General features: G+C 47.7%; 1 protein-coding gene across 1 annotated transcript in view; it reads left to right on the top strand.

Annotated features, from left to right (window-relative positions):
* Positions 1-20826, top strand: part of LOC142304234 (uncharacterized) — a 63528-nt gene extending 42702 nt beyond the window's left edge. The window contains exons 2-8 of the mRNA XM_075346438.1: positions 9369-9454; positions 9553-9663; positions 11016-11157; positions 13986-14170; positions 19387-19497; positions 19877-20020; positions 20167-20826. Coding sequence (XP_075202553.1) covers positions 9380-9454; positions 9553-9663; positions 11016-11157; positions 13986-14170; positions 19387-19497; positions 19877-20020; positions 20167-20313 — 915 coding nt within the window. The 5' untranslated portion in view covers positions 9369-9379 and the 3' untranslated portion in view covers positions 20314-20826. The remainder of the gene's footprint in view (positions 1-9368; positions 9455-9552; positions 9664-11015; positions 11158-13985; positions 14171-19386; positions 19498-19876; positions 20021-20166) is intronic.
* The last annotated feature ends 1249 nt before the right edge of the window (positions 20827-22075 follow it).

The raw sequence follows: 22075 nt of genomic DNA, 5'->3' as shown, positions 1-22075 counted from the left end.
CAGTGCGACGCTGCACGTTTGGGGGGGCTCGCACTGGCCGGGGGGCGACGCTGCACGTTTGGGGGGATGGCACTGGCCGGGTTGGTGACGCTGCACGTTTGGGGGGGGGCTGGCACTGGCCGGGTTGGTGACGCTGCACGTTTGGGGGGGCTCGCACTGGCCGCGGTGCGACGCTGCACGTTTGGGGGGGCTCGCACTGGCCGCAGTGCGACGCTGCACGTTTGGGGGGGCTCGCACTGGCCGGGGGGCGACGCTGCACGTTTGGGGGGATGGCACTGGCCGGGTTGGTGACGCTGCACGTTTGGGGGGGGGCTGGCACTGGCCGGGTTGGTGACGCTGCACGTTTGGGGGGGGGGCTGGCACTGGCCGGGTTGGTGACGCTGCACGTTTGGGGGGGCTCGCACTGGCCGCGGTGCGACGCTGCACGTTTGGGGGGGCTCGCACTGGCCGGGGTGCGACGCTGCACGTTTGGGGGGGCTGGCAGGGGGTGACGCACGTTTGGGGGGCTGGCAGGGGGCGACGCTGCACGTTTGGGGGTGTTGGCAGGGGGCGACGCTGCACGTTTGGGGGGGCTGGCAGGGGGCGACGCAGCACGTTTGGGGGGGTTGGCAGGGGGTGACGCACGTTTGGGGGGGTTGGCAGGGGGTGACGCACGTTTGGGGGGGGCTGGCAGGGGGCGACGCTGCACGTTTGGGGGGCTGGCAGGGGGCGACGCTGCACGTTTGGGGGGGATCGCACTGGCCGCGGTGCGACGCTGCACGTTTGGGGGGCATCGCACTGGCCGGGGGGATGACGCTGTACGTTTGGGGGGGCTCGCACTGGCCGGGGGGATGACGCTGTACGTTTGGGGGGCATCGCACTGGCCGGGGGGATGACGCTGTACGTTTGGGGGGGCTCGCACTGGCCGGGGGGATGACGCTGTACGTTTGGGGGGGGCTCGCATTGGCCGCGGTGCGACGCTGCACGTTTGGGGGGGATCGCACTGGCCGCAGTGCGACGCTGCACGTTTGGGGGGATGGCACTGGCCGGGTTGGTGACGCTGTCCGTTTGGGGGGGCTCGCACTGGCCGCGGTGTGTGACGCTGCACGTTTGGGGGGGCTCGCACTGGCCGCGGTGCGACGCTGCACGTTTGGGGGGGGCTCGCACTGGCCGGGGTGCGACGCTGCACGTTTGGGGGGGGCTCGCACTGGCCGGGGTGCGACGCTGCACGTTTGGGGGGGCTGGCAGGGGGTGACGCACGTTTGGGGGGCTGGCAGGGGGCGACGCTGCACGTTTGGGGGGGTTGGCAGGGGGCGACGCTGCACGTTTGGGGGGGCTGGCAGGGGGCGACGCAGCACGTTTGGGGGGGTTGGCAGGGGGGTGACGCACGTTTGGGGGGGTTGGCAGGGGGTGACGCACGTTTGGGGGGGGCTGGCAGGGGGCGACACTGCACGTTTGGGGGGGTTGGCAGGGGGTGACGCACGTTTGGGGGGGTTGGCAGGGGGTGACGCACGTTTGGGGGGGGCTGGCAGGGGGCGACGCTGCACGTTTGGGGGGCTGGCAGGGGGCGACGCTGCACGTTTGGGGGGCTGGCAGGGGGCGACGCTGCACGTTTGGGGGGCTGGCAGGGGGCGACGCTGCACGTTTGGGGGGCTGGCAGGGGGCGACGCTGCACGTTTGGGGGGGCTCGCACTGGCCGGGGTGCGACGCTGCACGTTTGGGGGGGCTGGCAGGGGGTGACGCACGTTTGGGGGGCTGGCAGGGGGCGACGCTGCACGTTTGGGGGGCTGGCAGGGGGCGACGCTGCACGTTTGGGGGGGCTGGCAGGGGGCGACGCTGCACGTTTGAGGGGGCTGGCAGGGGGCGACGCTGCACGTTTGGGGGGCTCTCGCGGGGCAGTGGTGCGTGTTGTGGGGGCTCTCGCGGGGCAGTGGTGCGTGTTGTGGGGGCTCTCGCGGGGCAGTGGTGCGTGTTGTGGGGGCTCTCGCGGGGCAGTGGTGCGTGTTGCGGGGGCTCTCGCGGGGCAGCGGTGCGTGTTGCGGGGGCTCTCGCGGGGCAGCGGTGCGTGTTGCGGGGGCTCTCGCGGGGCAGCGGTGCGTGTTGCGGGGGCTGCAGGCGATGGTGTGCTGCGGGGCCTGCAAGTGGACGATATGGAGAGGGTGAAGGCTGTATGTGGGGGGACAGTATGTGGTATGGCCGGCTGTAGCCCATGCGCAGTGCGCTCAGTGAAGCTGGCTTTTACCATGTGATCAGCCCCACAATGCATCTGGCCGGATATGACGTTTTGTTCCGGATATGATGTTCTGGCCCAACATCGTAGTATCATAGTTTTTAAGGTTGAAGGGAGACTCTAAGGGCGGCTTTGCACGTTGTGACATCGCACGTGCGATGTCGATTGTGTCAAATCGCAATTGACGCACATCCGTCGTCGCAGTTGATATCACAACGTGTAAAATCTTTTTGATACGATGAATGAGCGCAAAAGCGTCGTTATCGTATCATCGGTGCATTCTCTGACATTTCCATAATGCCGGTGCAGCAACAGGTACGATGTTGTTCCTCGCTCCTGTGGCAGCGCACATCGCTGTGTATGAAGCCGCAGGAGCGAGGAACATCTCCTACCTGCCTCCCGGCTTCAATGAAAAGGAAGGAGGTGGGCGGGATGTTTACATCCTGCTCATCTCCGCCCTTCCGCTTCAATTGGCCGCCTGCCGTGTGACGTCGCTGTGACGCCGCACGACCCGCCCCCTTAGGAAGGAGGCGGGTCGTAGGACAGGTGAGTGCGTGTGAAGCTGCCGTATTGATAATGTTTGCTACGCCAGCTATCACAGAATATTGCACCTGCGACGGGGGCAGTGCTATCGCGCTCGTCATTGCAAGCATCGGCTGGCGATGTCGCAGCGTGCAAAGCCCGCCTAAGTCCATCTAGTTCAACCCGTAGCCTAACATGTTGATCCAGAGGAAGGAAAAAAAAGTGTCAAACAAGCTCCAATGGGGAAAAAAATTCCTTCCTGACTCCACATACGGCAATCAGATGATCACAATAGACGAACTTTTCAAAAAGGACGTTACACAGCCAAAGAGGAGCGAGGGTGCCTAGCAGGGCATGTGTAGACAGCGTGAGGAGGGTACAATGGAGCCTTGAGGTCGTCTTTACAGTCTCAAACTGGAGACTGTATGTAAGTATATAACTTATTTTTGTCGCTCCATTGGGAGACCCAGACAATTGGGTGTATAGGCTATGCCTCCGGAGGCCGCACAAAGTATTACACTTAAAAGTGTTAAGCCCCTCCCCTTCTGCCTATACACCCCCCGTGCTCCCACGGGCTCCTCAGTTTTTTGCTTTGTGCGAAGGAGGTCTGACACGCACGCACAGCTCCACAGATTGGTCAGCAGCAGCTGCTGACTATATCGGATGGAAGAAAAGTGGGCCCATATAGGGCCCCCAGCATGCTCCCTTCTCACCCCACTCTTGTCGGCGGTGTAGTTAAGGTTGAGGTATCCATTGCGGGTACGGAGGCTGGAGCCCACATGCTGCTTTCCTTCCCCATCCCCCTCAGGGCTCTGGTGAAGTGGGATCCTATCGGTCTCCAGGCACTGAGACCGTGCTTCATCCACAACTCCTGGGAGACTGCTGGATAGGAGCCGGGTATCGTTCAGGGACATGGCCCTGCTACTTGGAGGTACTCTGTGTCCCTGTGGGGACCGCGCACAGCAACACTCCAGCATTGCTGGGTGTGCTAGTGCACCGTGGACCGCGGCGCTGACCGGGTTAATATGTGCCATTACACACTCAGCGCTGCTGAGTGTGTTTATGTATAGGGACTGCCGCACTAACCGCCGCTGCCAGGGAAACACTGCGGCGCGGCTGGGACTTGTAGTGCGCCGGGGACTTTCGCGCCGGCCGCGCTTTTACGGCGGCCGCGTTTATTACTAGAGTCCCCGGCTTTTTGCGGCCTAGTTTCCTTTCATCCCGCCCACAGCCCTGACAGGCAGGGGAAGGGCGGGACGCTGCACAGAACGAGCAGCACTGAGGGCTGGAGCATGCTTTGCATACTCCACTCCCCTCACTGTGCACAGTGCAGGCACCAGCTCCCGCTCTTTCTGAGCCACGCCCACGGCTCCCACCTCTCCTCAGGACGCCGGCAGCCATTCCTGTCAGCTACTTGGACGCTACAGAGGGGGACAAAGTCTGGGAGACTCAGGCAGGGACTCTGGTGGCCTCACAACCGCTTTAGGCGGGTGGTAAGCAGCACCTGTGGTGCTAGCCCCATTGTGCAGTAGTGTAACATTATATGTTTATGGTATACATATTTTACTGTATGGTGCACAGTTGATTTCTGGCTATATACCCTATTGTGTTACTCAGGGAAGATAATAGCATGGCGCCCACGAAAGGCAGGGGTGCCAAAACACAGGCTTATTATGCTGCCTGCGCCGCATGTATGACCCCGCTACCGGCAGGTTCCACTGACCCTCATTGTGTGCACTGTTCGGCCCCTGTGGCACTTACTCAGCTAGAGCCTCTGCTAAGGGGGGCCCAGGGGGGGCCACCTGCTGACACTGTTCAGGTGACGGGGACAGAGTTTGCAAAACTCTCTGAGACTATGGCTAAGATACTAGAAGCCTTGCAGTCCAGGCCGGTATCTCAGCACAGGGACTCTGTTGAATCTTTGTCCCCTGGCCCACCTCAGTTGGACCAACAATGTCCTCCTGGGGTGTCTCATGGATCCCAGGCTGAGGGTTCTGACACAGACCCCGGCCCCAGACCGACTAAGCGAGCTCGCTTGACAATTCCCTTGACATCCTCATATTGTTCAGGGTCTCAGCGGGGGGAATCTCTAGTTGATGATGCGGACACAGCTGATCAGGATTCTGATCCTGAGGCCGCTCTCAATCTTGATACTCCGGACGGGGACGCCACAGTGAACGACCTTATTGCGTCCATCAATCTAATGCTGGATATTTCTCCCTCAGCTCCTCCGGTGGAGGAGTCAGCTTCTCAGCAGGAGAAATTCCGTGTCAGGTTTCCCAAGCGTACACAGAGTATGTTTCTGGACCACTCTAATTTCAGAGAGGCAGTCCAGAATCACCATGCTTGTCCAGATAAGTGTTTTTCTAAGCGCCTTAAGGATACACGTTATCCCTTTCCCCCTGACGTGGTCAAAAGTTGGGCTCAGTGTCCCAAAGTGGATCCTCCAATCTCCAGACTGGCAGCTAGATCCATACTTGCAGTGGAAGACGGGGCTTCACTCAAAGATGCCACTGACAGGCAGATGGAGCTCTGGTTGAAATCCATCTATGAAGCTATCGGCGCTTCTTTTGCCCCAGCATTCGCAGCCGTATGGGCGCTGCAAGCTATCTCAGCAGGTCAAGCGCAAATCGACGCAGCCACACGCACGTCCGCGTCACAGGTGGCGTCTATAACCACACAGACTTCGGCATTTGCGTCTTACGCTATTAATGCTGTTCTGGACTCTGCGAGCCGTACGGCGGTTGCAGCCGCCAATTCGGTGGTACTCCGCAGGGCCTTGTGGCTACGGGAATGGAAGGCAGATTCTGTTTCCAAAAAGCGCTTAACCAGTTTGCCAATTTCTGCCACCAGATTGTTTGGCGAGCGTTTTGATGAAATCATCAAACAATCCAAGGGAAAGGATACATCCTTACCCCAGCCCAAACCGAAAATACCCCAACAGAGGAGGGGGCAGTCGAGTTTTCGGTCCTTTCGGGGCGCGGGCAGGTCTCAATTCTCCTCGTCCACAAGGCCTCAGAAAGATCAAAGCAACTCTGACGCATGGCGGTCTAAGTCACGTCCTAAAAAGGCCACCGGAGGTGCCGCTACCAAAGCGGCTTCCTCATGACTTTCGGCCTCCCCACTCCGCATCTTCGGTCGGTGGCAGGCTCTCCCGCTTCTGCGACACCTGGCTGCCACGGGTAAAAGACCGTTGGGTGAGAGACATTCTGTCTCACGGTTACAAGATAGAGTTCACCTCTCGTCCCCCGACTCGATTCTTCAGGTCATCCCCGCCTCCCGAGCGAGCCGAGGCTCTTCTGCAGGCGCTGGGCACTCTGAAGGCAGAAGGAGTGGTGGTCCCTGTTCCTATTCAGCAACAGGGTCACGGTTTTTACTCCAACTTGTTTGTGGTCCCAAAGAAGGACGGGTCTTTCCGTCCTGTCCTGGACCTGAAACTTCTCAACAAACACGTAAAGACCAGGCGGTTCCGGATGGAATCCCTCCGCTCCGTCATCGCCTCAATGTCCCAAGGAGATTTCCTTGCATCGATCGATATCAAGGATGCATATCTCCACGTACCGATTGCTCCAGAGCACCAGCGCTTTTTGCGCTTCGCCATAGAAAACGAACACCTGCAGTTCGTGGCACTGCCGTTCGGCCTGGCAACAGCCCCACGGGTTTTCACCAAGGTGATGGCTACTGTAGTAGCGGTCCTCCACTCTCAGGGTCACTCGGTGATCCTGTACTTAGACGATCTGTTGATCAAGGCACCCTCTCTAGAGGCATGCCAACACAGCCTCGACGCTACCCTAGAGACTCTCCTGAGTTTCGGGTGGATCATCAATTTTCCAAAGTCAAATCTGACACCGGCCCAATCGCTGACATATCTTGGCATGGAGTTTCATACCCTCTCAGCGATAGTGAAGCTTCCACTGATCAAGCAGCGGTCACTACAGACAGGGGTACAATCTCTCCTTCAGGGCCAGTCACACCCCTTGAGGCGCCTCATGCACTTCCTGGGGAAGATGGTGGCAGCAATGGAGGCAGTTCCGTTCGCGCAGTTTCACCTGCGTCCACTTCAATGGGACATCCTACGCAAATGGGACAGGAAGCCGACGTCCCTCGACAGGAACGTCTCCCTCTCTCAGGCGACCAAAGCTTCCCTTCGGTGGTGGCTTCTTCCCACTTCATTATCGAAGGGGAAATCCTTCCTACCCCCATCCTGGGAGGTGGTCACGACGGACGCGAGTCTGTCAGGGTGGGGAGCGGTTTTTCTCCACCACAGGGCTCAGGGTACGTGGACCCAGCAAGAGTCCTCGCTTCAGATCAATGTTCTGGAAATACGGGCAGTGTATCTTGCCCTGAAGGCGTTCCAGCAGTGGCTGGAAGGCAAGCAGATCAGAATTCAGTCGGACAATTCCACAGCGGTGGCATACATCATTCACCAAGGCGGCACACGCAGTCGGCAAGCCTTCCATGAAGTCCGGCGGATTTTGATGTGGGTGGAAGCCACGGCCTCCACCATCTCTGCAGTTCACATTCCAGGCGTGGAAAACTGGGAAGCAGACTATCTCAGTCGCCAGGGCATGGACGCAGGGGAATGGTCCCTTCACCCGGACGTGTTTCAGGAGATCTGTTGCCGCTGGGGGGTGCCGGACGTCGACCTCATGGCGTCCCGGCACAACAACAAGGTACCGGTGTTCATGGCACGGTCTCAAGATCCCAGAGCTCTGGCGGCAGACGCCTTAGTTCAGGATTGGTCACAGTTTCAGCTCCCTTATGTGTTTCCTCCGCTGGCACTGTTGCCCAGAGTGTTACGCAAGGGCCGACTTCCGCCGCGTCATCCTCGTCGCTCCAGACTGGCCGAGGCGGTCGTGGTACCCGGATCTGTGGCATCTCACGGTCGGCCAACCGTGGGCACTACCAGACCGACCAGACTTGCTATCTCAAGGGCCGTTTTTCCATCTGAATTCTGCGGCCCTCAACCTGACTGTGTGGCCATTGAGTCCTGGATACTAGCGTCTTCAGGGTTATCTCAAGACGTCATTGCCACTATGAGACAGGCTAGGAAACCAACGTCCGCCAAGATCTACCACAGGACGTGGAAAATTTTCCTGTCGTGGTGCTCTGCTCAGGGTTTTTCTCCCTGGCCTTTTGCCTTGCCCACTTTTCTGTCCTTCCTTCAATCTGGACTGGAAAAGGGTTTGTCGCTCTGCTCCCTTAAGGGACAAGTCTCAGCGCTCTCTGTGTTTTTCCAGAAGCGCCTAGCCAGACTTCCACAGGTACGCACGTTCCTGCAGGGGGTTTGTCACATCGTTCCTCCTTACAAGCGGCCGTTAGAACCCTGGGATCTGAACAGGGTGCTGCTGGTTCTTCAGAAACCACCATTCGAGCCAATGAGAGATATTTCTCTCACGCCTTTCGCAGAAAGTGGTTTTTCTAGTAGCAGTCACTTCACTTCGGAGAGTGTCTGAGCTAGCAGCGCTGTCATGCAAAGCCCCTTTCCTGGTTTTTCACCAGGACAAGGTGGTTCTGCGTCCGGTTCCGGAATTTCTCCCTAAGGTGGTATCCCCCTTTCATCTCAATCAGGATATCTCCTTACCTTCTTTTTGTCCTCATCCAATTCACCAATGTGAAAAGGATTTGCACTTGTTACATCTGGTGAGAGCACTCAGACTCTACATTTCTCGTACGGCGCCCATGCGCCGCTCGGATGCACTCTTTGTCCTTGTCGCTGGCCAGCGTAAAGGGTCACAGGCTTCCAAATCAACCTTGGCTCGGTGGATCAAGGAGCCAATTCTCGAAGCCTACCGTTCGGCTGGGCTTCCGGTTCCCTCAGGGCTGAAGGCCCATTCTACCAGAGCCGTGGGCGCGTCCGGCGGCTACCTGGTCGAGCCTGCACACTTTCACGAAACACTATCAGGTGCATACCTATGCTTCGGCGGATGCCAGCCTAGGTAGACGAGTCCTTCAGGCGGCGGTTGCCCACCTGTAGGAAGAGGCCTTTTTACGGCTCTCTTACAAGGTATTATTTTACCCACCCAGGGACTGCTTTTGGACGTCCCAATTGTCTGGGTCTCCCAATGGAGCGACAAAGAAGAAGGGAATTTTGTTTACTTACCGTAAATTCCTTTTCTTCTAGCTCCAATTGGGAGACCCAGCGCCCGCCCCTGTTTTTTTGTGTACACATGTTGTTCATGTTGAATGGTTTCAGTTCTCCGATATTCCTTCGGATTGAAGTTACTTTAAACCAGTTTTTAATTCTTTTCCTCCTTCTTGCTTTTGCACCAAAACTGAGGAGCCCGTGGGAGCACGGGGGGTGTATAGGCAGAAGGGGAGGGGCTTAACACTTTTAAGTGTAATACTTTGTGCGGCCTCCGGAGGCATAGCCTATACACCCAATTGTCTGGGTCTCCCAATTGGAGCTAGAAGAAAAGGAATTTACGGTAAGTAAACAAAATTCCCTTCTTTTCTCCCTCATTAGAGGATCCCTTTAGCTCAGCCAGGTATGTTTAGGGAACAGATAGGAAGGTGCAGGGACAGCTAGTGATATGTTACAGGGGTCGATCGAGGTGACATGTTCCCTTAGTTTTCATATAGATGTTATCTTTTATCAGATCTACATATTTTTTTTTTTTTTTTCAATTCATTATAGGCACAATTGAAATGGCTGAAAACAGCAATCGTTTTCAGTTGGGACAAGCTGTTGATTGTCAAGAAGTGGATGTAGCCAACAAAAAGGTACTTTTATTTTTAAGTCATTTTCTTTAAGGCGGTTTGGCACCACCCCTACATTTTTTTATTTTTAGGTTTTTTTTTTCACATCACTTCTTTTATAGGAAGCCTATGTGATGACTGATTCACAGGTCAAAGTTACTATTTCACCTGATGGAATGGGTACTGAGGGAACTGATGTTGAAAATATTTCAAGGGAGACAGAGAAAAACAAGGTATCATTTTATATTTCTAAAAAATCCTTACAGGGCTGTGGAGTCAGTAAGCCAAACCTTCGCCTCCGACTTTTCAATTTCTCTTGCTCCGACTCCTACATATATTGCTTATAGTTATGTGAAAAATGTATTGTAGTACATGAACATGTGTATGTGACCATCAGACATGTAATAATTATGAGACAATAATCAAGATAATTGGATAGAACATAAATTATATTTATTGGATACAACTTTAGAACACCTAAAACTAATAAAGTGAAAATATGTAATACAATATATATATATATATATATATATATATATATATATATATATATATATATATATATATATATATATATATATATATATATATATATATATATATATATATATATATATATATATATAATTTTACTTAGTTACAATTTATTACAGTTTTGTGTTCTAATGTTGTATCTAATATATATATTTTGTGTTTCTAAATATCTTGATTATTGTATCATAAAAATGTCTGATGTTCACATTGTACTACAATAAATTTTTCACTTAAATATAAGCATTATACTAAATGTTATTATTTAGTAAAATATTCAGCACGTTATGTATTGCACTACTGTCCCCAATTTATTATATATTTTAGGAGTCGGTGCATTTTATACCAACTCCAACTCCACCAAAATGAGCTCCGACTCCACAGCCCTGCGGCGAACCACCTCCTTTCTAAGGGGGTGGATTGTGCAGCATCACAGCAACATCACTAAGCGGCTACCCAATAGAAGCGGAGGGGCGGAGATGAGCGGGAAGTAACATCCCGCCCATCTCCTTCCTTCCGCATTGCCGGCGGCCGCTGGTAAGTTGTAGGTCGTTCCTGAGGTGTTACACATAGCGATCTGTGCTGCCTGGGGAATGATGAACAACCTGCGTGCTCAAAAATCAACGATTTTTGATAAATGAATGACGTGTCAATGATGCATGATAAGTTGAGTATTTTCCATCAGTAATGGTCTTTCCTTGCTGTCACACCCAACAACGTCACTAACAATGCCGGATGTACGTCACAGAATCCATGACCCCGGCGATATATCGTTAGAGCCGTCGTTGCGTGTAACGGGGGCCTTAAGAGTTGAGTTTTTGAAACTCCAAACAAAAAAAAACAATGGCAGTGCGCAGGGCTATGAAGTCGGTATAACATTGTACCGACTCTGTCTCCGAGTCCTAAAATATATCATAAATTGGGTAGATTCATTCAATACAGAATGTGCAGAATACTATTAATTATGTTGTATATAAATATCCTGATTATTGTATCATAAATCAAATCATGATGTTATCATTGTACTATTGACTAATTAGCTTAACTTTACTAGGTGTTTCGAGAGTCTGCAGAAATACAGGTGGTACAGACCTTTGAATCCTTAGATGCTGCAGCACAAGCTATTACTGATTTTGAAGAGAGCACAACATCAAATTTCATTGTCTTAGAAAAACAAAAAAACTTTGGAAATGAAGGTATGTGTTTAAAGCTAAAATTACTTGATTTGTTATATGAAGTGTTAGTCTCATGTTTGCCGTTAATTTATGCACATTGCCTATGTTTTATTTTGTGCATCCTACTCACATTACTTTATTTTTAGGTTGCATGGATCGTTACCTTTTGCCATTTTCTTTCGTTTTTTTCCCTTCTTCTTAGAGACATTTAGTTTTCCATCACTATAGACATATGAGGCTTGTTTTTTGGAGTACGACTTGTACTTTTGAATAACATCATTTATTTAACCATATAGTGTACAGGAAAACGATCAATTTCCAACTGGTAAAATTGTCGAAAAAGGCAATTTCAAACCTTTTTTTTAAATGTGTCTAAAATTTTCACTATATGGTACAACAGATGTCAGTATGACACCTCTGGTCGGTTCAACTTTATAGATACCAAAGTATACTTTTACTGTTATGTAAGTGATACAAAATACAGTTTTAACCCCCTCACAACCTACCATGTATATATGTCCTTGGCCATGTTCCCGCCCCCCTCATGCGCTGAGCTCACATCATACCACATCTCGGCTGATCTGATCAGTGATCAGATCGGTTTTGTTAAACCTTTTGATCGTGTTGTGAATCACTGCTAGCGCGATCCAACACAGGCTGGTACCTCCACAGCCCAGGCTCCTGTGATCAACCCTGATGCTTTCTGCAATCACTTCCTGAGGAAGTTTTATATTGTGCACAAACGTGCAGTAAGTAATCTGAACATAAGTGAAGCGATTGTAGTGTGCAGTGCTGACTTGTTTGGCATCTACAGACGTGTACCTACCCAAGGCATCATACCAACATGTCATTGTTAACATATAGTACTGACCCCAGACTTCATAACGACACCTCAGCGTTACCATATAGTACTGACCTGAGGCATGATACTGACACCTCAGTGTTACCATCAGGGCTGTGGAGTCGGAGTCGTGGAGTCGGAGTCGGAGCTCATTTTGGTGGAGTCTGTATAAAATGCTCCGACTCCTAAAATATATAATAAATTGGTGACAGGAGTGCAATGCAGAATGTGCTGAATATTTTACTAAATAATATTTAGTATAATGCTTATATTTAAGTGAAAATTTTTTTGTAGTACAATGTGAACATCAGACATTTAATTGTTTTTATGATACAATAATCAAGATATTTGGATAGAACATAAAATATTTATTGGAATACAGCTTTAGAACACAAAAAACTAATAAATTGTAAATGTTTTATATATATATATATATATATATATATATATATATATATATATACACACAAGATACACTATGTAATATACAGGAGATTACCTATATATTACATATTTACAATTTATTACAGTTTTTTGTGTTCTAAAGTTGAATTCCAATAAATATATTTTATGTTATATCCAAATATCTTGATTATTGTATCATGAAAATTATTAAATGTATGATGTTCACATACACATATTCATGTACTACAATAAATTTTTCACCTAACTATAAGCAATATATGTAGGAGCCGGAGCCGGTGCAAGAGAATTTGAGGAGTCGGAGTCGAAGTTTTGGCTTACCGACTACACAGCCCTGGTTACCATATAGTGGACATGGTGAATAAAAAAAAGTTAAAATTCCCCTTTTTTTGGCAATTTAACTGCACTTGTAATGTTTTACCCATTTTCCTGTACATTATAGGGTAAAAGAAATGATTTCATCTGAAAGTAAAACTCGTGTCAAACAACAAGCCTTCATATGTCTATATTGATGAAAAAATAAAAAAGTTTTGGATCTTAGAAGAATGGGAGGGGAAACCAAAAACCATACAATTGACCAGGTGTGAAGGTGTTAAAGAAAAAAGACTTGCAGTTTTGGCAACATTTTCTGAAACACATAACATTCTCATTTTTCGTGATCTGGGGCTGTGTGATATCTTATTTTTGGTGTCTTGAGCTGATGTTTCTAGTGACACCATTTTTGTCTAGATGTAATGTTTTGATCACCTGTTTATTGCTTTTGTATTGTAATAAAGTGTCAACCATAAAATAAATTTTCGGTGTTTTTTTTGTTTTTTTTTTTGCAATATGCACTTTGATCGGAGTATTTAATTTTATACTTTCATATATTGTATTTTTTGAAGGCTTCCATATCTAATATTTGGTTAAATTGTTTTGTTTTATAATGGGTGAAAAAAGGTGTTTAATTTGAAATTTTTATATTTCATTGCATATTTTCAGAAATAAAATTTTCACACTTTTTTCAACTTGGCCCCTTAGTGCCTCAATAGTGCAATCTCTCATTGCTCCTGTGGTACACAGTAATGTCTGCATCCCTTTTGTCCTGCAGAAATCATGATCTCCTGTGAATCACGGTGCATAGGCAGTGTTCAAAGGAAAAGTCATGACGGGGTCATCAACTCACCCACGCGCTGTCATAGCAACACATGATCGCCTCGTGATTGCGTGATAGGGTTGTTGATGGCAGCGTGGAACAGTCTAATCCATGCCTTTTGAATCTTAGGCCCCTTTCAAAGTGTTTTTGATGATTTTCAGCAGATCCGGCAGATTTAACACGGCTGCAGTGTAAGGGACGCGTGTGTGGCATTCATTCTCTGTGACTTGTGGTCGGGTGCAGCAAGTGTGGTCTTACCGGATCCGACACTTGTAGGCTAAGAGAAAATGATTTTATGGTGATTACACAAAAATCTCCATTTTATTTTTCTTTAATTAGTCAGCCTCCCAGGTGGCATAGTGTAGTTAGTTGTTTCTCCCAATGACTGATTTTATGTTAAGTTCACAAAGTTATCTATATAAATGTTTAAAAAAACTTGTATTGTTTTAGGTTTTAGACCTTCTTCTAAAGTTTCAATACATTGGCACGGTCCACAAGTTAGGAATGTGTGTCTACTTGAATATACCGGAGTACCTTTTATCATTGCTGGAAGAAAAGTGTTATGCTGCCATCTTGGCCAAGATTTGTGTCTTCCACAAAAAAAGCGATACATCCAAGCAACAGATCAAAAAAAGGTACAACTAAATGTGTTTATATAAAGTTGTTCAATTTCTTATATTGTATCTTTAATAATCCTCATATATACAGGGTAAAATTTCAGTGTGCACCTAGTTATCAATATCCTAACCCCTGGCAAAAATTAGGGAATCGCCTGGCTCGGAGGATGTTTATTCAGTTGTTTAATTTTGTAGAAAAAAAAACAAAATGATCACAGACGGCACAAAACTAAAGTCATTTCAAATGGGAACTTTCTGGCTTTAAGAAAAACTAAAAAAAATCATGAAAAACAATGTGCTAGTCAGTAACTGTTACTTTTCAAGACAAAACAGGGGGAAAAATTATGGGAACACTCAATTTTTACATAAAAATTATCGCCCTGTACATTTTCATTCACAAAACTACCACCTGTATCAAATAAGATCTGCTCGTTAGTCTGCATCTAAAAAGGAGTGATCACACCTTGGAGAGTTGTTGCACCAAGTGGACTGACCTGAATCATGGCTCCAACACAAGAGATGTAAATTGAAACAAAGGAGAGGATTATCAAACTCTTAAGAGGGTAAATCATCACGCACTGTTGCAAAAGATGTTGGTTGTTCAGTCAGCTATGTCTAAGATCTGAACCAAATACAAACAACATGGGAAGGTTGTTAAAGGTAAATATACTGGTAGACCAAGGAAGACAAAGATCAAAGCGTCAAGACAGAAAACTTTAAGCAATATGTTTCCAAAACAGGAAATGCACAACAAAACAAACGAATGGGAGGAAACTGTAGTCAATCTCTGTGACCAAACTGGAAGTTTACATTGATATTTTGGACATTATATTAACTTTTAATGGTCATGTGGCTCCTTAATCAGACAATATTGTTTGATGAAGGAACCTTTTGGAGCTCTGAAAGTTTAGAAATGCCTTTATTGGCTAACCAGAAAATTATATCGCTCCTAGATTTACTTCCTCAACCTTTTTTTTTTTTTTTTTTTTTTTTTTTTTTTTTTTTGTGGCCTAAGTAATTACATCACTTTCAGTTTGAAATGAACATTGTTAATGTTATTACAAAATTTAAAAATACACCTGGGTGTCAACTCTCTCCTTTTTTTTTTTTTCATTTCTAAAATTAGTTAAGAAACAACATGGCAACTCCTTAATGTGATTTGTCTCATCAGACTTTGAGATAAAGCTATTTTTGGCTCCTCTTAGGCTGCTTTCACACTACGTTTTTTTAACGCAAAAACGGATCCAGTGCAAATGCGTTTTCATTTTAATGCATTTGCAATGGACTCGCGTTAACATGCGTTCACCTGCGTTTGCGTGCTTTATAGTGAGGATCCAGCGAGTTGCAGTTTTTTAGCATCTTTCAAAAACGCTACTTGGAGCGTTTTTGAGCTTCGTCCAAATACTGCAAGTCACCGGATCCTGACTAAACAGCACGCAAACGCATGTGAACGCTGGCATGCTGATAGACAGGGTCCTGCTTGCTCTACTGAGCATGCCCAGAAACCAGCCTCCGTGATCAGTCCCTCTCTCCCCCTCCCTCTCTCCTCCCTCTCTGTCTCTCTCCCCCTCTCTCTCCTCCCTCTCTCTGTCTCTCCCCCTCCCTTTCCCCCACCTGAGAGCTGCAGACACTCGTTATCAAGGTAAATATCGGGTAACCAGTTATCTTAGTTACCCGACGTTTCCGTTGGTTACATGTGCAGGGAGCCCGGCTCCTAGCAGCTGCAGAAGCTCGTAACCAAAGTAAATATCGTGTATCCAAGCAAGTATACCCGATGTTTACCTTGGTTACGAGCCGCACAGCTGTCAGATGCCGGCTCCCAGTCTGGCACGTTTAGTTCCCCTCACTCCCGATCACATGACTCCAATGCCCGCCCCTAAACATCCATTGACCGGATCCTGCAAAATAACACATGCGTTTGCATGCGTTTTTTGCTGTAAAAGCAGGATCCGCTTTTGCAGCAAAAAAACATTCAAGACGTATGTTAAAAAGACGTAGTGTGAAAGCAGCCTAACTCTTTCGACTTAAGGGTGCTTTACACGCTGCGACATCGCTAGCGATCTCATTAGCGATGTGACACGCCAGATCGCAGATGCCATCTGCCGAGATAGCACATTTGACCGGCGCTATAAAAACGACCTATGTGCGAACTCGGCAGATCGCATCTGCAATCTGACGTGTCACATCGCTAACGAGATCGCTAGCCATGTCACAGCGTGTAAAGCACCCTTAAGAACACAAATTTTCCATTCGACTTCCTGCTTTGATATTGTAGAGCAAGAGCAAACCTCTTCACCCACAATACTATGGCTACAACAAACGAACTAATGAAGTTTTACTCAACGATTCATCTATGGGCTTAGTCTATTCCAACAATGGCACACGTTTGTAGAATGATTGAATTCAGACTTGCTAACTTAATTTTTTTTTTTTTTTTTTTTTTTTGTTATAATCGCCAAAAAATACATAATTATCATAATTTGCTGTAATAGTCTTAATATATACACCACAGAAGAAATAGGTACTCATGTAAAAAAAGATTTGATTAGATGGCAGCTGGGGGCAACAGACGTGTGTGAGGAGGCTCCAGGCATGTAGACACCATCCACCTAATCCAACCTCTGCTCTCCGCTCAACACAAATCCTTATCGTTGTAACCCCGTGCACCTCCCGACCATCTGGCCCACATACTGAATCGGTGACTGACCCAATCTTGTGACCTGCGGCTCCCCCACCTGGGCCTGCGACCTGAGCTGTGACGACTCCTAATCGCTGACCACCAGCATTGGGACCCACCATACCCCGCTGTTCCCTACCCGGAGGGCCCTCATGACCGCACAGGTGACAATCTTCTGTGGCTCCGCTGCAACTGCCGATTGACGCAAGAAGAATGTGAGCCTTGCACCCGCGCCATCTTACCGGCGCACCTTCATGCACAAACGATCCCGCAGCTGTCATCAAGCGGTGGCATCAAGGACTCCCGGTAGGTCCACCAGTTGAACGGCACTCCCCAGGTCACTCCCTCACTACTGGCTGCACCACCGCCCTGGCCTGATGGCTCCATCCCCTCTAGCGGCAGCTCTCTATCAATGTAGAGCCACTATCACTCTCCTCTCTCTCATCCCAGCATCAGCCTCTCTCCTCCCTCCTTCCTGTTCCCGATTAACACAGTCAGGCCTGAAGGCTGAAAAGCGGAGTCGGACGCCACACTCACTGCCACCGCACCCTGGTGTTTACCAGCCCCCGGGACTGCCAGCCTGCACCGAAGACCACAGCAAAGCACTAAGCAGATCAGGCCGGAGGGCCTGCCTCACACCACCACCAGCTGAACAAAGCCAACAAGAAACTCCGTGCTACGACCTCAGCAACTTCACTCGCCCTCATGCTGCCTCATACACCTTGCTGCACCTCACCTCTGGCTGCGTCTTATTTGTGGCTACAGCACATCATTGGCTGCATCATATTCCTGGCTGCATCTCATTCCTTGATACATCACATCATCTGCATCTCATCCCGGGCTGCATCAAATCCCCAGCTTAATTTCATTCCTGACTGCATCTCATCCCAGCCTGCACCCAATTCCTGGTTACATCTCATCTCTGGCTGTATCTCAAACCGGACTGCATCCCCTCCATCCCCATGCTCCATCCCCTATGCTGCGTACCCCCCATCGTGCTCCATCTCCCATCCTGCGCACTCGTAAACGTGCTCCATCCGCCATGCTGCGCACTCCGAAACGTGCTCCATCCGCCATGCTGCGCCAGCATCAGCCTCTCTACCCGCAGCATCAGCCTCTCTGTCCCCAGCATCAGCCTCTCTGTCCCCAGCATCAGCCTCTGTCCCCAGCATCAGCCTCTCTGTCCCCAGCATCAGCCTCTCTCCTCCCAGCACGCCATGCTCCTCTGCCTACACTCACACACACACACACATTTACTATATTGCACATACGCGCTCATACTCACAACATCCGGAGATACCACATGCTTCTGGCCATGTGATCCTCCGTCAGGTCCTGGAAGGTCACAACAGCACAGTATCGAGGCCGAGAAGCAAACGATATCGCCGGATGCTGTGAGTGGATGCGATGTGTGTGTGTGAGGTGTTTGTGAGAGTGAGTGTGATCTGATGTGTGTGTATGTGTGTGTGTGTGTGTGTGTGTGCTGTTATGTGTGTGCGTGTGGATCTTCCGCCGCTGCAGGACCTTGATGTGCTGGTAACTATGCTAGCATGGTTACCAGCGCATCACGTCCCCCACTCGCACGGGAGCCCACACCAGCATACGGCGGCAAGGCCAGCTATGCGAGGGTAAGTGTCGGCTGGGTTGGCGGCGTACGCTGATGTGGGCTCCCGTTGGGGGGGGGGGGGGTTGTACAGTACTAACCTGGGAGCCGTGACCGTGTCTGTTCGGGGAATGCGCGGGGGGGCAGAGCTAACGTCCATTGCGTGAGGGGGGCGTGGCGTGGCAGAGTTGCCAATGCCTGCAGGGTGCCGGGGCGAGAGGCCAATCTGTGGGGGGGGCCGAGCCTGGGCGAGCGGCTAGCCAATCCGTGTGGGCGCGGCCTGGGCGAGCGGCCAATCGGTGTGGGGGGGCGGGGCCATGGCGAGCCCAGCGGCCAATCAGCTTTGTGTCACCGTAAGGACACAATGTCACCGGAAGGACACAATTTTGAAGCATGATAGACAGACAGACAGACAGAATAAGGCAATTATATATATAGATGACTACACTACAATCAATTATGGATCCATATAATTTGAACATGATATATTTAAGGTAATGAACTTAATAAACATACTATTATTATTTATTTAATGGGAAGCTATCATGACTTGGAATGCTATTTAAATACCTGAAGATATACGTTTGATGTGCAGTCAAATTGTGTTACAAGTCCTGTGTTACACGTAATGCTTTCACACATTAGCCTATTTACATCAATTACATACTTGAAATGTACTGCTCTAGATAAAGATCCTATATGGCTAATTAAAAGTATGAATTTAATATTTTGAAATGTATGCTTTTCGTTCATGTAATATTTTACCATTGTTTTGCCAAAAAGTTATGAATTCAACCACCACACTCCTCTCTGAAAAATGCTTTACCTCCTAGTGCCCACCAGCAGTAACCAAAGATCCTGTGTTCCCCAATGGCACAGTAAAGACTTTTGATATTTTCTCTTTTAGAATATTTTTATTGTAATCTTTGTAATATTTCCATGTTCTTCCTGCAGACTGCTGATCATGGTTACATAAAAAGTAGAAAGATAATCCAGTCCACTAAAAAAATGGATTGTCCTGCCAAAATATATGTCTATCATATCATAAGATATCCAGATTTTCAGGTACGTTACCAAGTTAAAGTGTAATCTCCTCACAATTAACACATTTTGGCTCTTGTGTTTTAATTTCTTCCTTGTACCACATTTATTTGTATAATGTTAATCAGGAGAGCGCTAAACATACAAAATAGCTGCACCACTCACAGGCCTTGTCCTCGCTTTACACAAGGACATATATAATTTTACATTTAAAATGTCACATATTTGTGTAAGACTGTTTTTATCTACAAGCTTTAGTTTTTATTGTTACAATTTTGCACCACATTTTATGCAACTATTAGTTTCTTAAATGTGAATGTTTTTTTTAAAAAATGTAATTCTTTTACAAAAAAAGGCACGAGAAAGGAAGCTATATTGGTGTATTTTATTTATTTTTTTTTAGATCACAAGAAACACCGCTTGGCACAAAAGAATGGTATCTAAGAAAATGAATCAAGAGATTACAAAAGACAACAAAGTTTTACACAGTTATGTTGTTCAGTTTCCGAAACTTTCAGAGCATGGAAACCACCCTATAGCTGGAGAGGTAATGGATTTTATTTCAAAACATCTTGACAATTGGAGATTAGATCACTGTTTTCACCCACCTTTATCAAAAATTTATATTGTTTTTAAATCATAATAATGATTATTCTTTGCTATTAATGGGTGTTTCCCTTTCACCATTTTTAGTTACAAGTGAAAAGGTTTTGGTACCATGTTAGGACTCAGCCTGTCAGAAGGATTTATGGCCCATTACAAAATCTGAGGAATGTATTCCAGAGACACACCAGGCCTCTCATCCTACATGGATATTGGGACAATAAAACTCAAAGCTAATTAAGGATTCACTTTATAAGCTCAATGTTTGTTTATTTAAATGTCTTTTATTAATTACATCAAATTCCGGGCAACTTGGAGAGAGTGGATGGATTTTCAACAAACCGACACGTATCGGCTTAAATTGAGAGGTGAACTGGGGACCAAACCTCCACCCCCCCCACCCTTACCCTCTCCCCTCTTCCCAATATCTGACCTTCTTTTTCCTTTTCCTCTTCTCTTTCCCCCTCTTCTCCTATCACTTAACTAACAATGCCTACTCTGTTTCTATATTCTGTCCTCGCAAGCTACTTCTTCTGTAGGGGGGGAAAAGCGCATTAGGGTCTTACCCGGTATGAGGGTAGAGAGACAGAAAGAGATACAGTAACCTGATAGGTTGTGCCAGTCACAACCCCCTATGATCGCATGTGATTGTTTTTATGTGGTTTAGCAGCGGACAAGGAAAGCAGGTTATCATATAAACCAAATAGAAAACTGGTTTTAAATGTCGCGCTAAAAGCCACAGATGCTGTAGATAGAGATTTCCTTTATTTAACAGTTCTACACGTTTCAGAGACATCTCCGTCTCCTTCCTCAGCAAAAGAAATCATATTACCTCTCAGTAAAAGAAATCATATTAGGTAATATGATTTCTTTTCCTGAGGAAGGAGACGGAGAAGTCTCTGAAACGCGTAGAACTGTGAAATAAAGGAAATCTCTTTATCTACAGCATCTGTGGTTTTTAGCGCGGCATTTAAAACCGGTTTTCTATTTTATTTATATGAGAAGCTACTTCTTCTTCTGTCTTTCTGCCTTTGTTTCTTCTTTTCATCTCTTCGATCTTTAGAATCTTGTAAATAAAAAAAAAAAATTGAGGAATTTTTCATATGCTTGGAAATAAAGCCCGCTCAGACGTATGATCTGTCTTGATGAGAATGTAATGCATTTGTTATATCTGTCTTGTTTGTTGCCTTTTGAGTGCAAATAGATCATTATATCCGAGAATTTTGTGTCTTATATGTATGATTCCTTGTTAAATAAAAGAATTTAAAAAAAAGTGTCTTTTATTATGCCATCCCTCTGCTCTTTGTATATATTTGTTTCTTCAGATATTTTCTCATACCATGCCTGAGGAAGGGACCTGAGAAGTCTCGAAAGCTTGCTTTGTAACATCATTTTATTTTAGTTAACCTTGTGATACCTTTTAATGGCTATAATTTTGTCCCTCTCAATGAGAGCATTCAATATCCTTTTCACCATTTTGCATGCCATTTACTATAGTGCCTGTGTTAAACAGTACTATCTACAGTGTCAGATTGGATGGACTTTGTGATTGGCTTCAGTGTTATCAATGTAATTAATTCTACATCCAGCATTCCTTCTATATTAAACATTATTATGCTTTTAGATTTATTTGTCTTGAAAAGGAAGTACTGTATTTTTTCCTTTTATAAGACGTACCCCAAATTTAGAGAGGAATAAAGGTAAAAAAAATAAAAAAAGAAGTCCGTCTTATACTCTGTTGTTGTCTTACCGGAGGGGGCGAGCAGTGGTAGTGAAGCGGGGGTCACAGGAGGCATAGGTTGTGCTGGCAGGTGCGGCGGGTCAGTGCCGGTGGGTCGGTTGTGGCAGCGGGTCAGTAGTGGCAGCGGCAGGCGCGGCAGGTCAGTAGTGGCAGCTGCTGCGGCGGCGGGTGAGTGGTGCATCAGGCCAGTGTGGTAAGTGTCCCAGTGTCTGCAGTCCCGGTTAAAATGATGGCGCCTGGAGCGGCGCATTTGCAGAT

The sequence above is a fragment of the Anomaloglossus baeobatrachus genome, chromosome 1, assembly GCF_048569485.1.
Source record: "Anomaloglossus baeobatrachus isolate aAnoBae1 chromosome 1, aAnoBae1.hap1, whole genome shotgun sequence".
Lineage (NCBI taxonomy): Eukaryota > Metazoa > Chordata > Amphibia > Anura > Aromobatidae > Anomaloglossus > Anomaloglossus baeobatrachus.
Note: the sequence above shows the minus strand (reverse complement) of the source record. Positions and strands in the feature narration are given on the sequence as shown.